Source organism: Salmo trutta, chromosome 39 (genome assembly GCF_901001165.1).
Source record: "Salmo trutta chromosome 39, fSalTru1.1, whole genome shotgun sequence".
In the NCBI taxonomy this organism is placed as follows: Eukaryota; Metazoa; Chordata; class Actinopteri; order Salmoniformes; family Salmonidae; genus Salmo; species Salmo trutta.
In genome coordinates this window covers 1,984,532-2,002,672 of record NC_042995.1, presented here as the reverse complement: position 1 = coordinate 2,002,672, position 18,141 = coordinate 1,984,532, and the positions used below count along the sequence as shown (strand labels likewise).

General features: G+C 45.4%; 1 protein-coding gene across 12 annotated transcripts in view; it reads left to right on the top strand.

Annotated features, from left to right (window-relative positions):
- LOC115179864 (leucine-rich repeat flightless-interacting protein 2-like) overlaps positions 1-18,141 on the top strand; it is a 50,784-nt gene that overhangs the window by 20,577 nt on the left and 12,066 nt on the right. For 4 of the 12 annotated variants that reach the window (XM_029741729.1, XM_029741727.1, XM_029741733.1 and 1 more), the window contains exons 2-9: positions 2,722-2,808; positions 2,966-2,983; positions 3,440-3,487; positions 5,664-5,711; positions 7,161-7,211; positions 11,475-11,519; positions 12,026-12,091; positions 13,518-13,595. In XM_029741729.1, the coding sequence (XP_029597589.1) occupies positions 2,722-2,808; positions 2,966-2,983; positions 3,440-3,487; positions 5,664-5,711; positions 7,161-7,211; positions 11,475-11,519; positions 12,026-12,091; positions 13,518-13,595 (441 nt within the window). Of the gene's footprint in view, positions 1-2,721; positions 2,809-2,965; positions 2,984-3,439; positions 3,488-5,663; positions 5,712-7,160; positions 7,212-8,509; positions 8,591-11,474; positions 11,520-12,025; positions 12,092-13,517; positions 13,596-18,141 lie in introns of all 12 variants that reach the window. The other 8 variants (XM_029741728.1, XM_029741731.1, XM_029741732.1 and 5 more) reach the window with 8 other exon arrangements.

The following is an 18,141-nucleotide window of genomic DNA, read 5'->3' as shown; positions in this document are numbered from 1 at the left end:
CAAACGGTTTCCTGTGTGCTGATTACTATCTCCGTCCTCTCAACGAGCTGTGAAACAAACACAATGGGAAAAACAGGCCCGACTGGAACAAGGCCTTTCCAGGCTAACATAAAGCGCCAGCCTCAACTAGCAGACTGGTATTCCATTTACCTTTGTCTGTGTTGTAGTTAGGCAGAAGTGAGCCCTTCAGTAGCCTGATCATCTCTATAGTTACACCCTCTTCCAGTGGCATGACTAAATCGTCACAGGCCTGTGTGAACAAAATTATCACTTGGCTTCCCATCACAATTCACAACAGTAATTGAAAGTGAACAGACCAGATGAACTGGAAAGACATTCACACTTCCAGGTGGCCAAAAATAACTAATTGAAAGCCACGCCCTCAATAAGCCATGCCTCTGAATCTCCTCTACAATATTATTGAACAGTATTTGCATATTTGCCAGCAGTCTTTGCACAACAATAACAAATAACATTGGAACTGTTCATTGAGGTTTGTTATGTGAACCAAATAGATGTACTAGTCATCAATACATTCAAATATAATAAATAAATAAAAGTTACAAATTACCATGACTGGGATGTGTTGCTGTGCAAATGACATGTAGGCCCATCTTTCAGTTAAACAACATGATGACTTTTGCAATGGTCTATAGTGTACAAATTTAGGGCCTACTATGCAGATACCTAGAAGGCCAATGCAACACTTGATAGTGAGAGTTTGCAGGCCCCTCATAGCCAAAGGCCCCAGTGCACACACATTGCCAGCACTGCCTGGCCTTATGCCACTGCCCTCTTCTCTTCACAGTATTTATACACATTCAGATTAAGAGTATGACAGCGGAGGATGAACTGGAATGGTGCCATTGAATCCTAAAACGATTTTACGGATTTGATCTCTTCTGCAAATAGACAACGAAACAAGCATTAAAGATGACATGGACATCAAAATGTGGAATCTGATTATTTGAATATGTTTTAAAGGGAATCAGATGTGCTTGGTTGTAGGCTGGGCTGTTGCTAGGGGAAGCAGTGTTGTTATGGTCAGAGTGAGGGTGGGTGTGTCCTCACCAGTGCCCAGACAGAAATGCTGGCTCATCCACAGCCTCTCTCAGTAATAAAACTACATAGGTAACACTCCCCTCTTGTGGCTGCTGCTAGTCCTGCGTTTTTCAGAATCACTTTTATTCTTGTGATTGAAGATTGTGGTAGAAGCTATAAACGGGTGCATATGTTTCCTAAAGGCCACTTCAGTGGTGAACTAGAAAGTGAAAGCCGTTCTCGTATGGTTTGGTTGTGGAATTAGAGAGACAATCTTAAAGTAGTGGGTTTCTGTCCTGAATGGATTTTCTGTCTGCAGTTTTTCAGTTGAAGGTAAGATAGCCAGTGATTTGTTTAATATTTTATTTTGGGGCCCTGATCTCAGCTTTCACTGAACGACTCGGGACCTTATTCATTTTTGGTGATGCAATCATGACCTCTGATAGCTGGTCTGGGAGCTCTGTGTCACCAGACCAGATATCAGCTGATGATATTAAAACGGTTGTTGTGTGTGTGTGTGTGTGTGTGTGTGTGTGTGTGTGTGTGTGTGTGTGTGTGTGTGTATGCGTGTGTGTATGCGTGTGTGTGTGTGTGTGTGTGTGTGTGGAGTAGTGAGTGTGTGTGTGTGTGTGTGTGTGTGGAGTAGTGTGTGTGTGTGTGTGGAGTAGTGTGTGTGTGTGTGTGTGTGTGTGTGTGTGTGTGTGTGTGTGTGTGTGTGTGTGTGTGTGTGTGTGGAGTAGTGAGTGTGTGTGAAAAGACTGAAGCGAAGCTAGAAAAGACTGATCATACATACGAATCAAATCATTTTTGTTCTATGTTTAGAATAATATAATAATAATAATATGATAACAATAATATGGGGTGGCAGGTAGCCTAGTGGTTAGAGCCTAGTGGTTAGAGCATTGGGCCGGTAACCGAAAGGTTGCTGAATCGAATCCCCGAGCTGACAAGGTAAAAATCTGTCGTTCTGCCCCTAAACAAGGCAGTTAACCCACTGTTCCCCGGTAGGCCGTCATTGTAAATAAGAATTTGTTCTTAACTGACTTGCTTAGTTAAATAAATGTGATTTTTTATTTTACAAATATTATATTGTACAGCGTATTAGAATAAGTGGATTACCTGAGTGGAACCTATACAGCAATCAGCTCAGAATCATGACTATTGGTCACCATGGTCTTCTCTTAAACAATGAAACGAGTGACGAGATCACAGCAGCATTGATAACCAAATGCTAAAGGTTATTGAGGACGGGCAGACTTAAAAGCACTCTGATCTAATTTAACTTCAAAGGCTTGTTTCAAGCTATATTAGCCAGCTAGCTGCATAGTAAACACTAACAGAAAGACAGGAACCACAGCCTCAACACCAAGCTCCCAGTCCCTCACTCTTAGCTGCTATGGTAACGCTTTCCTCTCATTTGGAACTTAATAATGAACTATTATTTCATAAACTGTTTCCATGTAAATTATTACTTATTTGATGGCAGCACGGCTCAATGTGTCATCTTTACCTAATGGGCTTACTGAGCTTTATGTTTTACGCTAACGCTAGCAGTAATGGTAGTCATTGCAGAGATACTGATTAGAGACCATGGAATATTGTATGGTCTGCTTTGATTTGACTGTTATACATACACCCTGTTGAATGTATATTGTCTTTCTCTGTCTGTGTCTTCTTCAGGCTGAGGCGAGACTGGCAGCGAAACGGGCGGCCAGAGCAGAGGCACGGGAGATACGCATGAAGGAACTAGAGAGACAGCAGAAAGAGGTGACACACACACACACCTCTGCACGGTGGTAATATGCATTACCAAAAACCTGTTTGTCTTCCATACTAACAACATGTCCTAACCTACTGTCTTTCTATTGTCCTGCCTTCTCTTCTCCGTGGTGTCCTGCTCCTTCTGTCCACCATGTTGTTTTAGATGTATCAAAGCCAAAAGGTAGGCCTCCATTTTGTTTTAGGTGTATCAAAGTCAGAAGGTAGGCCTCCATTTTGTTTTAGGTGTGTCAAAGTCAGAAGGTAGACCTCCAATTTGTTTTAGGTGTGTCAAAGTCAGAAGGTAGACCTCCAATTTGTTTTAGGTGTATCAAAGCCAGAAGGTAGGCCTCCTTGCTTCAAATTTTCTCCTTCTCTCTTTCCTGTTCACGTTTCACTCCTATTGGCATCTGAATGCTAGCTGTCGCTGTCAGATCAAAGATCAATGAATGCATCTTTCAAATCCATTGACCTAAATCAAATCACTCGCTGTGTGTATCTTTTGTCTAACGTACGATTATTTGGGTTCAGCACTGTTAAAAAACAAGTCGCTTTTATCTCTTTCCATTTCCTTGTCTTTCCTTTCTAATGCCTTCCTTCCTCTGGTTTCCTCTTCCTGCCCTCTCCTCTCCGCCCCCAGAAATACTATGGTCTGGACAACAAATGGGGCCACATTGAGCAGTGGATGGTAGGACGTGTACTGCAGTATAAGATCCCTGCTAGTTTCTGCTAGACTGCTGTGACTGCATGACGACTCTGATAATATAATATACACTGTCTGTTGAAACAGCTTACTGCACACTGGTAATATAATATATACTGTCTGTTGAAACAGCTTACTGCACACTGGTAATATAATATACACTGTCTGTTGAAACAGCTTACTGCACACTGATAATATAATATATACTGTGTATTGAAACAGCTTACTGCACACTGATAATATAATATATACTGTCTGTTGAAACAGCTTACTGCACACTGGTAATATAATATATACTGTGTATTGAAACAGCTTACTGCACACTGGTAATATAATATATACTGTGTATTGAAACAGCTTACTGCACACTGATAATATAATATACACTGTCTGTTGAAACAGCTTACTGCACACTGATAATATAATATATACTGTGTATTGAAACAGCTTACTGCACACTGGTAATATAATATATACTGTGTATTGAAACAGCTTACTGCACACTGATAATATAATATACACTGTCTGTTGAAACAGCTTACTGCACACTGGTAATATAATATATACTGTGTATTGAAACAGCTTACTGCACACTGGTAATATAATATATACTGTGTATTGAAACAGCTTACTGCACACTGGTAATATAATATATACTGTCTGTTGAAACAGCTTACTGCACACTGGTAATATAATATACACTGTCTGTTGAAACAGCTTACTGCACACTGATAATATAATATATACTGTGTATTGAAACAGCTTACTGCACACTGGTAATATAATATATACTGTGTATTGAAACAGCTTACTGCACACTGATTATATAATATATACTGTCTGTTGAAACAGCTTACTGCACACTGATAATATAATATATACTGTGTATTGAAACAGCTTACTGCACACTGGTAATATAATATATACTGTCTGTTGAAACAGCTTACTGCACACTGATAATATAATATATACTGTCTATTGAAACAGCTTACTGCACACTGGTAATATAATATATACTGTCTGTTGAAACAGCTTACTGCACACTGGTAATATAATATATACTGTCTGTTGAAACAGCTTACTGCACACTGATAATATAATATATACTGTGTATTGAAACAGCTTACTGCACACTGGTAATATAATATATACTGTCTATTGAAACAGCTTACTGCACACTGGTAATATAATATATACTGTGTATTGAAACAGCTTACTGCACACTGATAATATAATATATACTGTGTATTGAAACAGCTTACTGCACACTGGTAATATAATATATACTGTGTATTGAAACAGCTTACTGCAAACCCTAGGTAGTTGTAGTGTTTGCATTGTGTACAGTGCATTGCCTGCATCGCCTGCATCAAGGAAGTGTTAAGTAAATGTGAGGCATGCACAGTGTTGAACACAACACCCCCTGTGTTGTGCAATGTATGTGTTTAGTATTCTCTATTTCTATGTCCCATCCTGTTGATAATATCATAGTTGTCCTGGATATAGCTGGACCTAGTAGCTTGGCATGTGTAGGTGCTCTCAGGCAGCACAAGGGCAGCATGTGTGCTTTTAAAGGTCTGTCGTGAACCAGGCCAGACAGGGGCAGAGTTGATCCTCATTTCACTAGATCCTGTACCGCTACGGGGGTCTCCCATGCCATCTGACAGGGGTTAAACCCTTTTCACGGTACTGGGATCGCCATGACAACCCAGCGGGAGGATTAAACCCATGTCACATGACCTAGGAGTTTACAGTAGACCCTCCTCACCCCACCCCCACCTCTCTCTGGGCTTGTCTAACCAGTGGCTGTCTGCCTGCATCAGAGTAGAGAGGCCAGGGAATGCATAAGTAGTGTACTATAAATAAACGCATGCAGTGTCATGTCATGTCCAGATATGGGTTTGATTCCATTTCAATTTCGGTCAATTGGAGATGTTCTATATCCAGGTCAACTGACAGGAATGGAAATGGAAATAACCCCAGCCCAGCCCCAGTGTTCCCAAAACCAATCCAGTTTTGCCCTGTGCAGATTGGGTTTTTGTTTGGTCTTTGTCTATAAAATCCACATCTGGTGGCAGAACCAGAACCACTTCCTTCTTGACCTTTCCTCCTGACCTCTAACCGGGTACTTTCTTTTCCTCTTTCCTTCCGGGCTTTCCAGGAGGAGAGTGAGAGGTACTCCTCCCGTCCTTCACGGAGACACACGTCGGTCTGTATCCTCTCCCTGTCTTCTCCTCTCTACCGTTATACGGCCTGCCTGACTCTCCCTGTCTTCTCCTCTCTACCGTTATACCCCCTGCCTGACTCTCCCTGTCTTCTCCTCTCTACCGTTATACCCCCTGCCTGACTCTCCCTGTCTTCTCCTCTCTACCGTTATACCCCCTGCCTGACTCTCCCTGTCTTCTCCTCTCTACCGTTATACGGCCTGCCTGACTCTCCCTGTCTTCTCCTCTCTACCGTTATACGGCCTGCCTGACTCTCCCTGTCTTCTCCTCTCTACCGTTATACCCCCTGCCTGACTCTCCCTGTCTTCTCCTCTCTACCGTTATACCCCCTGCCTGACTCTCCCTGTCTTCTCCTCTCTACCGTTATACGGCCTGCCTGACTCTCCCTGTCTTCTCCTCTCTACCGTTATACGGCCTGCCTGACTCTCCCTGTCTTCTCCTCTCTACCGTTATACGGCCTGCCTGACTCTCCCTGTCTTCTCCTCTCTACCGTTATACCCCCTGCCTGACTCCCCCTGACTCCTCCTCTCTACCGTTATACCCCCTGCCTGACTCTCCCTGTCTTCTCCTCTCTACCGTTATACCCCCTGCCTGACTCTCCCTGTCTTCTCCTCTCTACCATTATACGGCCTGCCTGACTCTCCCTGTCTTCTCCTCTCTACCGTTATACGGCCTGCCTGACTCTCCCTGTCTTCTCCTCTCTACCGTTATACGGCCTGCCTGACTCTCCCTGTCTTCTCCTCTCTACCGTTATACGGCCTGCCTGACTCTCCCTGTCTTCTCCTCTCTACCGTTATACGGCCTGCCTGACTCTCCCTGTCTTCTCCTCTCTACCGTTATACGGCCTGCCTGACTCTCCCTGTCTTCTCCTCTCTACCGTTATACGACCTGCCTGACTCTCCCTGTCTTCTCCTCTCTACCGTTATACGACCTGCCTGACTCTCCCTGTCTTCTCCTCTCTACCGTTATACCCCCTGCCTGACTCCCCCTCTCTACGGCCTGCCTGAGTCCCCCTGTCTTCTCCTCTCTACCGTTATACCCCCTGCCTGACTCCCCCTGTCTTCTCCTCTCTATGGCCTGACTGACTCCCCTCTACCGTTAAACAGCCTGACTCCCCTTGTCTTCTCCACCATTATACAGCCTGACTCCCCTCTCTACCATCATACAGCCTGTCTGACAAACATGTGCTTTCTTTTCTATATGTTATTGTGTATATAACTAATGATTGTGGAACACTCTGAGGTAGAGGCTGCCTCTATACACAGCTCACCCTCTCCAAATCCAAATCCAAATCCAAATCATGATTCAAATGGGAACTTTTGGTCCTTAGGTCAGTGTCTAGGGGCAGCTTCAATCCACTGCTACAGCTGAACAACCCACAATGATGTGCATCGATTGATTGTTGTGTGTTTGTGTGTCCCTTTCCCTCCCAGATCTCAGACGATGAGGAACGGATGTCAGTGGGGAGCCGAGGAAGCCTTAGGGTTAGTATATACCATAGAGATCCTATAGTCATTTAGCAGACGCTCTTATCCAGAGTGACTTACAGTAGTGAATACATTTCATACATTTTTTTTTTTTCCCCCCGTACGAATCGAACTCACAACCCTGGCGTTGCAAACACCATGCTCTACCAACTGAGCCACACAGGACCACATTAAATGACTAGTTCTATGATATCTACTTCCTGCTTCTCTAACATCTCATAGTATAAGGCCTACTGTATATAGGACAGACTAAGAGCTCCATTCAATCTGTATCGCTGCAGTAAAGGCAATGTTCCCACGTTAGCGAAGACTGCACTCACCGTAAGCGCTGCATATGTCGGCTTTCCATTTCTATCTGGAATCTGTAACGCTTCAGCTATCCAGGCTGAATAGAGCCCTGACAAAACACACAGCTCATTGCACTCCCACTGTTCATATATGACATCAAGAATGTCAGCAGTGAGACGTCCGGGTTGTAAAAGTCTCTTCCTCCATGTGTCATGATGTCTCAGAGATACTACACATGACTGGGGTAACATTCCGGTACATGTATCCGGTATCAGAGTTGGAATGTGGCCTTTGAAATATGGTTTAACCGCTGCAAAAGTCTGGGCGATTTTCTCTCTACCTTTTTAAAGGAACTCCTCCATGCCTCGTCCCATTATGGCGATGGGACCCCGCCTGATGTGAGAACACCACCTGTCGTGTGAAAAACACCTCTATTTAAATCTGAGGTGGTGATGATGGAATCACTGACGGTGAAGGTGTTCTATTAGAAAGGGGTTTGAAGACACACAAGGTTCACACACTGAGAGTTGTGGCATTATCAAACAAACAAGACTACATGGATATAAGCTAGGCTAGTAGGACTAAGTTAACACTGGTACACAGACAGTTGTTATGGTAATGAAACTGTAGACTTTTGGCTGGGAAGACATGCATGCAGTTGAAATGGCTCATAGCCCAACTAGTTATCAGCACACCCCAGACAGTGAACGTGGTTTAACGGGACGGTCTGGTTGTCGGCTGTATTGTCACCGCACTTCCCTTGTCATAATAACTGTCACTAATGAATGTCTGAAATGCCTCTAGACATAACAACATGCCTTTTTGTTTTGGTCCCTTGTCAAAGGAGTTGACAAGGGACCAAACGCATTTTTATCTCTCTCTGTTGGGTTAATTTTCCAGAGGAATCATTTCCCTATTCTTGTTTTGTTTCTCTCTCTTTCACTCTCCCCTCATCTTTGTGTGTCTCTCTCTCTCTCGCTCTCTCTCTCTGTGTTGTGGCGTTGTAGAGAAACTTCTCATCTGATCTGTACTGCAGCTCCAACAGTCTCCCCTCCCTCAGACATCAAAATTCCACTCAAAATGGCCGGGTCTGTCCCCACTCATTTATTCCTCTCTCCTTCACGTCTCATCCCTCTTTCCATTTCCCAATGCTGCTCCACCTTTTCCCAATGCTGCTCCATCTTGTTTTGACCTCCTTTTTCCCCTCCTTACTTCCCTACTCCCACTCAACCTCTCCCTCCTTCCCTACCCACTCAACTTCTCCTTTCCTCCTTCCCTACCCACTCAACTTCTCCTTTCCTCCTTCCCTACCCACCCACCCTCTCCTTTCCTCCTCCCCTACCCACTCACCCTCTCCTTTCCTCCTTCCTTACCCACTCAACCTCTCCCTTCTTCCCTCCCCACTCACCCTCTCCCTCCTTCCCTCCCCACTCAACTTCTCCCTCCTTCCCTACCCACTCAACTTCTCCCTCCTTCCCTACCCACTCAACTTCTCCCTCCTTCCCTACCCACTCAACTTCTCCCTCCTTCCCTACCCACTCAACCTCTCCCTCCTTCCCTACCCACTCAACCTCTCCCTCCTTCCCTACCCACTCAACCTCTCCCTTCTTCCCTACCCACTCAACCTCTCCCTCCTTCCTTACCCACTCAACTTCTCCCTCCTTCCCTACCCACTCAACTTCTCCCTCCTTCCCTACCCACTCAACCTCTCCCTCCTTCCCTACCCACTCAACCTCTCCCTCCTTCCCTACCCACTCAACCTCTCCCTCCTTCCCTACCCACTCAAGCTCTCCCTCCTTCCCTACCCACTCAACCTCTCCCTCCTTCCCTACCCACTCAACCTCTCCCTCCTTCCCTACCCACTCAAGCTCTCCCTCCTTCCCTACCCACTCAACTTCTCCCTCCTTCCCTACCCACTCAACTTCTCCCTCCTTCCCTACCCACTCAACCTCTCCCTCCTTCCCTACCCACTCAACCTCTCCCTCCTTCCCTACCCACTCAACCTCTCCCTCCTTCCCTACCCACTCAACCTCTTCCTCCTTCCCTACCCACTCAACTTCTCCTTTCCTCCTTCCCTACCCACTCAACCTCTCCCTCCCTCCTTCCCTACCTACCCACTCAACCTCTCCCTCCTTCCCTACCCACTCAACCTCTCCCTCCTTCCCTACCCACTCAACCTCTCCCTCCTTCCCTACCCACTCAACCTCTCCCTCCTTCCCTACCCACTCAACCTCTCCCTCCTTCCCTACCCCCTCAACCTCTCCCTCCTTCCCTACCTACCCACTCACCCTCTCCCTTCTTCCCTCCCCACTCAACCTCTCCCTCCTTCCCAACCCACTCAACCTCTCCCTCCTTCCCTACCCACTCAACCTCTCCCTCCTTCCCTACCCACTCAACCTCTCCCTTCTTCCCTACCCACTCAACCTCTCCCTTCTTCCCTACCCACTCAACCTCTCCCTCCTTCCCTACCCACTCAACTTCTCCCTCCTTCCCTACCCACTCAACCTCTCCCTCCTTCCCTACCCACTCAACCTCTCCCTCCTTCCCTACCCACTCAACCTCTCCCTCCTTCCCTACCCACTCAACCTCTTCCTCCTTCCCTACCCACTCAACTTCTCCTTTCCTCCTTCCCTACCCACTCAACCTCTCCCTCCCTCCTTCCCTACCTACCCACTCAACCTCTCCCTCCTTCCCTACCCACTCAACCTCTCCCTCCTTCCCTACCCACTCAACCTCTCCCTCCTTCCCTACCCACTCAACCTCTCCCTCCTTCCCTACCCACTCAACCTCTCCCTCCTTCCCTACCCCCTCAACCTCTCCCTCCTTCCCTACCTACCCACTCACCCTCTCCCTTCTTCCCTCCCCACTCAACCTCTCCCTCCTTCCCAACCCACTCAACCTCTCCCTCCTTCCCTACCCACTCAACCTCTCCCTCCTTCCCTACCCACTCAACCTCTCCCTTCTTCCCTACCCACTCAACCTCTCCCTTCTTCCCTACCCACTCAACCTCTCCCTCCTTCCCTACCCACTCAACCTCTCCCTCCTTCCCTACCCACTCAACCTCTCCCTTCTTCCCTACCCACTCAACCTCTCCCTTCTTCCCTACCCACTCAACTTCTCCCTCCTTCCCTACCCACTCAACCTCTCCCTCCTTCCCTACCCACTCAACCTCTCCCTCCTTCCTTACCCACTCAACTTCTCCCTCCTTCCCTACCCACTCAACTTCTCCCTCCTTCCCTACCCACTCAACCTCTCCCTCCTTCCCTACCCACTCAACCTCTCCCTCCTTCCCTACCCACTCAACCTCTCCCTCCTTCCCTACCCACTCAACCTCTCCCTCCTTCCCTACCCACTCAAGCTCTCCCTCCTTCCCTACCCACTCAACCTCTCCCTCCTTCCCTACCCACTCAACCTCTCCCTCCCTCCTTCCCTACCCACTCAACCTCTCCCTCCTTCCCTACCCACTCAACCTCTCCCTCCTTCCTTACCCACTCAACTTCTCCCTCCTTCCCTACCCACTCAACTTCTCCCTCCTTCCCTACCCACTCAACCTCTCCCTCCTTCCCTACCCACTCAACCTCTCCCTCCTTCCCTACCCACTCAACCTCTCCCTCCTTCCCTACCCACTCAACCTCTCCCTCCTTCCCTACCCACTCAAGCTCTCCCTCCTTCCCTACCCACTCAACCTCTCCCTCCTTCCCTACCCACTCAACCTCTCCCTCCTTCCTTCCCTACCCACTCAACTTCTCCCTCCTTCCCTACCCACTCAACCTCTCCCTCCTTCCCTACCCACTCAACTTCTCCCTCCTTCCCTACCCACTCAACCTCACCCTCCTGTTGGTTTCTTAGAATGACAGAATAGGATATTCTCAAAACGTAGAGCTTTTTCCAGTTGTACATACTAGATAGAATCACTGTTGTTTATCACTTACAGTAGAATGTTGGATTGTTTTCCTCTCTGTCCATCTTCAGCCCTCCATGCTCTGTATTGATGGCCCACGCACCCAGAGTCACAGGGTTGGTTCCTCTTTCCTATGACCTCTGACCTTTCACCACCTGTTAAGACAGTAGATACATAGATAGATCTGTGATGTGTCATTATAAGGTATGTGAGAATGGTTTGGCAGAGGGGCTAGATGTTATCAAGACCCACATACAGTCCTGGCCCTAAAAGTGACATTTCCAAAACACTTTGAAGTGTTAAGGAGAACGTGAGACAGTAAGCTGAGTTGCAGAAGTACAGTGGTGTCTGCTAGGTGGCATGCTATAAGACATTGTGGGATGTACAGCTGATCCTTCTGGTCCTTTTCCTGCATGATTACTGAGATGGATGTGTCTGTATATGTTCGTGAGGTGAAGTCTGATGCAGTGTGTGTGTGTGTGTGTGTGTGTGTGTGTGTGTGTGTGTGTGTGTGTGTGTGTGTGTGTGTGCGTGCGTGTGTGCGTGCGTGCGTGCGTGTGCGTGCGTGCGTGCGTGAGGTGAAGTCTGATGCAGTGTGTGTGTGTCTCTCTCCTATCTACAGGGCTCTGTGTGTGACGAGGCTGTGCAGAGTAGCACACGGCGCTTTAGTGGCTCCATCTCTCGCGGTGTAAGAAGCCCTGACGCCCCCTCTCTTACCCTGAGGGAGGTTGCTTGGCATGCCCCCTGTGGCAACATGGGATTGCATAGTCCAGTTGTGGTCAACCCTCCTCCTGGAGAGATACGAGCTACTGGGTATGCAGGCTTTTGTTCCAGCCCTGCTCTAACCTGATTCAGCTAATCAACACCCAGATGAGCAGCTGATTAGTAGAATCAGTTGTACTGGAGCAGGTCTGGAGCAAAAGCCTACACATCCAATAGGTTTCTGGGAAGACAGTCGGCCACCCCTGGCCATAGTCTGTCTGCATGACAGTGTTGTCAGTCTCTACTTCTATCAGGATCAGTGGTGTCTTCTGTTTTTAGCAGACTCACCAAACAAGGAATCCTTCTTTAATTTGTTGTATTCCACTAATTCCCACTCTATCTTTTGTGTTGATGACTTTTGGAAACACAGTGCAAAGTCATAGTGAGATTGTGTTGGGTTTTCAAGTATGTCTAGAATTGTGGTTGTTGTGACGGTTTTCAAATCAAAAGGGAGGCTTGAATAGACAGCATGCATGGAATGTATCACTGTGTTACCCTGATGAGGGGGCCTTGCTTGGCATGCCCCATGTGCCAACGTGGAATTGCATTGTGGGGTCGACCCACCCTCCTCTTGAAGCGATACTAGCGGCAGGCTGGGTGTGCAGGTTTTTATTCCAGCCCTGCTCGAACACACCTGATTCTCTCCAGTAGGAGGGTTGGCCACCCCAGGAGAAGTCTGCATGACAGTGTCGTCACCCCACTACTTCTTTCTATTGGGGTTTCTTGTGTCTTTCCCACATGTGGATTTCAGACTTCCGGAAGAAGGAATCCATGTTTTCAGTTAGCTGTATTCCACCAATAACCATCCTGAATTATCTTACAGTGCGTCTTGTGTGTCGATGACCTTTGCAAACACTGTGCCAAGTCACAGTTTGACTGTGACTTTGTGGCGTGGGGTTTGCAGTATGTCTAGAATGGTGGAGTCCAGAGTGGAGCGTACACATGGAATTGTATGTGTCTGGGTTTTGATGTGTGGGAGGGTTGTCTTTGGTCTAACAGGGCCTGGTTGACTATCAATGTATTCCCTTGTCTCTTCAGCTCTGTCTGTCCCTGCTTCAGCTCTGTCTGTCCCTGCTTCAGCTCTGTCTGTCCCTGCTTCAGCTCTGTCTGTCCCTGCTTCAGCTCTGTCTGTCCCTGCTTCAGCTCTGTCTGTCCCTGCTTCAGCTCTGTCTGTCCCTGCTTCAGCTCTGTCCGTCCCTGCTTCAGCTCTGTCTGTCCCTGCTTCAGCTCTGTCTGTCCCTGCTTCAGCTCTGTCCGTCCCTGCTTGCTGACTGACAAACTCTGTGACTAACATCTCTCTCTTTTCCATTTCCTTCTCTTTTCCTATTTTATCCATCTTCTTTTTGTGCCAGCCTTCAGACTACAGTGGTTTTCTGGGCTCCAACTCTCGGGCCTCGTCCAGGGCCAGCTCTGCCCGTGCCAGCCCAGTGGTGAGCTCTCTTCATTGGTCACTCCCTCTAACCCGCAGCCTTCTTTAGGCCTAGTCCCTACATCCTTTTCTCTGTTCTCTATTCTGTTAAATGACTTCCCACTTATTATCATCCCAATGAAGAGTGTATTGTCCAGAGAACTGAACTCTATGGTCCTGTCCTGTGTGTCCTCTGCACCAAGGTAATGCTCATAGACAGCTGACAGTGCTCAGGTCCCTTATGCCCCCTGGTGGACATTACAAAGACTGCAGCTTTGGTACAAGCAAAGAATATATGGTCCCGACCTGGCCAATATGAGGTGGGCCTCTGTGTGGATGCATTGGTGTGTGGGCGACACTGACAACTAACATGCAGCCTGGACTGGAGTGGATATGATATGACTAACTCTGTAGTGTCCAGTGGATATGATATGACTAACTCTGTAGCGTCCAGTGGATATGATATGACTAACTCTGTAGTGTCCAGTGGATATGATATGATTAACTCTGTAGTGTCCAGTGGATATGATATGATTAACTCTGTAGTCTCCAGTGGATATGATTAACTCTGTAGTGTCCAATGGATATGATATGATTAACTCTGTAGCGTCCAGTGGATATGATTAACTCTGTAGTGTCCAATGGATATGATATGATTAACTCTGTAGCGTCCAGTGGATATGATTAACTCTGTAGTGTCCAGTGGATATGATATGACTAACTCTGTAGTGTCCAGTGGATATGATATGACTAACTCTGTAGCGTCCAGTGAATATGATATGATTAACTCTGTAGCGTCCAGTGAATATGATATGATTAACTCTGTAGTGTCCAGTGGATATGATATTACTAACTCTGTAGTGTCCAGTGGATATGATATGATTAACTCTGTAGTGTCCAGTGGATATGATATGATTAACTCTGTAGCGTCCAGTGAATATGATATGATTAACTCTGTAGTGTCCAGTGGATATGATATTACTAACTCTGTAGTGTCCAGTGGATATGATATGATTAACTCTGTAGCGTCCAGTGGATATGATATGATTAACTCTGTAGTGTCCAGTGGATATGATATTACTAACTCTGTAGTGTCCAGTGGATATGATATGACTAACTCTGTAGCGTCCAGTGAATATGATATGATTAACTCTGTAGTGTCCAGTGGATATGATATTACTAACTCTGTAGTGTCCAGTGGATATGATATGATTAACTCTGTAGCGTCCAGTGGATATGATTAACTCTGTAGTGTCCAGTGAATATGATATGATTAACTCTGTAGTGTCCAGTGGATATGATATTACTAACTCTGTAGTGTCCAGTGGATATGATATGATTAACTCTGTAGTGTCCAGTGGATATGATATGATTAACTCTGTAGTGTCCAGTGGATATGATATTACTGACTTGTAGCGTCCAGTGGATATGATATGACTAATTCTGTACTGTCCAGTGGATATGATATGATTAACTCTGTAGTGTCCAGTGGATATGATTAACTCTGTAGCGTCCAGTGGATATGATATGATTAACTCTGTAGCGTCCAGTGGATATGATATGATTAACTCTGTAGCGTCCAGTGGATAGGATATGACTAACTCTGTAGTGTCCAGTGGATATGATATGACTAACTCTGTAGCGTCCAGTGGATATGATATGATTAACTCTGTAGCGTCCAGTGGATATGATATGATTAACTCTGTAGTGTCCAGTGGATATGATTAACTCTGTAGTGTCCAGTGGATATGATTAACTCTGTAGTGTCCAGTGGATATGATATGATTAACTCTGTAGCGTCCAGTGGATATGATATGATTAACTCTGTAGCGTCCAGTGGATATGATATGATTAACTCTGTAGCGTCCAGTGGATATGATTAACTCTGTAGTGTCCAGTGGATATGATATGATTAACTCTGTAGTGTCCAGTGGATATGATTAACTCTGTAGTGTCCAGTGGATATGATTAACTCTGTAGCGTCCAGTGGATATGATATGATTAACTCTGTAGTGTCCAGTGGATATGATTAACTCTGTAGTGTCCAGTGGATATGATTAACTCTGTAGTGTCCAGTGGATATGATATGATTAACTCTGTAGTGTCCAGTGGATATGATATGATTAACTCTGTAGTCTCCAGTGGATATGATATTACTAACTCTGTAGCGTCCAGTGGATATGATATGATTAACTCTGTAGCGTCCAGTGGATATGATTAACTCTGTAGTGTCCAGTGTATATGATATGATTAACTCTGTAGTGTCCAGTGGATATGATATTACTAACTCTGTAGTGTCCAGTGGATATGATATGATTAACTCTGTAGCGTCCAGTGGATATGATATGATTAACTCTGTAGTGTCCAGTGGATATGATATGATTAACTCTGTAGCGTCCAGTGGATATGATATGACTAACTCTGTAGTGTCCAGTGGATATGATTAACTCTGTAGCGTCCAGGGTTTTTTTTAATTTATTTTTTTAATTTCACCTTTATTTAACCAGGTAGGCTAGTTGAAAACAAGTTCTCATTTGCAACTGCAACCTGGCCAAGATAAAGCATAGCAATTCGACACATGCAACAACACAGAGTTACACATGGAATAAACAAAACATACAGTCAATAATACAGTGATTAACTCTGTAGTGTCCAGTGGATATGATGTGACTAACTCTGTAGTGTCCAGTGGATATGATAGGACTAACTTTGTAGTGTCCAGTGGATATGATGTGACTAACTCTGTAGTGTCCAGTGGATATGATGTGACTAACTTTGTAGTGTCCAGTGGATATGATGTGACTAACTTTGTAGTGTCCAGTGGATAGGACTAACTTTGTAGTGTCCAGTGGATATGACTAACTCTGTAGTGTCCAGTGGATATGATGTGACTAACTCTGTAGTGTCCAGTGGATATGATGTGACTAACTTTGTAGTGTCCAGTGGATAGGACTAACTTTGTAGTGTCCAGTGGATAGGACTAACTCTGTAGTGTCCAGTGGATAGGACTAACTCTGTAGTTTCCAGTGGATAGGACTAACTCTGTAGTTTCCAGTGGATAGGACTAACTCTGTAGTGTCCAGTGGATAGGACTAACTCTGTAGTGTCCAGTGGATAGGACTAACTCTGTAGTGTCCAGTGGATAGGACTAACTCTGTAGTGTCCAGTGGATAGGACTAACTCTGTAGTGTCCAGTGGATAGGACTAACTCTGTAGTGTCCAGTGGATAGGACTAACTCTAGTGTCTAGTGGATATGACTAATTATGTAGTGTCCAGTGAACATGATATGACTAACTCTGTAGTGTCCAGTGGATATAATATGAGTAAGTCTGTAGTGTTCAGTGGACATAATATGACTAACTCTGTAGTGTCCAGTGGATATAATATGAGTAAGTCTGTAGTGTCCAGTAGATATAATATGAGTACGTCTGTAGTGTTCAGTGGATATAATATGACTAACTCTGTAGTGTCCAGTGGATATAATATGAGTAAGTCTGTAGTGTCCAGTGGATATAATATGACTAAGTCTGTAGTGTCCAGTGGATATAATATGACTAACTCTGTAGCGTCCAGTGGATATGATATGATTAACTCTGTAGCGTCCAGTGGATATGATTAACTCTGTAGTGTCCAGTGGATATGATATGATTAACTCTGTAGTGTCCAGTGGATATGATTAACTCTGTAGTGTCCAGTGGATATGATATTACTAACTCTGTAGTGTCCAGTGGATATGATATGATTAACTCTGTAGCGTCCAGTGGATATGATATGATTAACTCTGTAGTGTCCAGTGGATATGATATGATTAACTCTGTAGCGTCCAGTGGATATGATATGACTAACTCTGTAGTGTCCAGTGGATATGATTAACTCTGTAGCGTCCAGGGTTTTTTTTAATTAATTTTTTTAATTTCACCTTTATTTAACCAGGTAGGCTAGTTGAAAACAAGTTCTCATTTGCAACTGCAACCTGGCCAAGATAAAGCATAGCAATTCGACACATACAACAACACAGAGTTACACATGGAATAAACAAAACATACAGTCAATAATACAGTGATCAACTCTGTAGTGTCCAGTGGATATGATGTGACTAACTCTGTAGTGTCCAGTGGATATGATGTGACTAACTTTGTAGTGTCCAGTGGATAGGACTAACTTTGTAGTGTCCAGTGGATATGACTAACTCTGTAGTGTCCAGTGGATATGATGTGACTAACTCTGTAGTGTCCAGTGGATATGATGTGACTAACTTTGTAGTGTCCAGTGGATATGATGTGACTAACTTTGTAGTGTCCAGTGGATAGGACTAACTTTGTAGTGTCCAGTGGATATGACTAACTCTGTAGTGTCCAGTGGATATGATGTGACTAACTCTGTAGTGTCCAGTGGATATGATGTGACTAACTTTGTAGTGTCCAGTGGATAGGACTAACTTTGTAGTGTCCAGTGGATAGGACTAACTCTGTAGTGTCCAGTGGATAGGACTAACTCTGTAGTGTCCAGTCGATATGACTAACTCTGTAGTGTCCAGTGGATAGGACTAACTCTGTAGTGTCCAGTG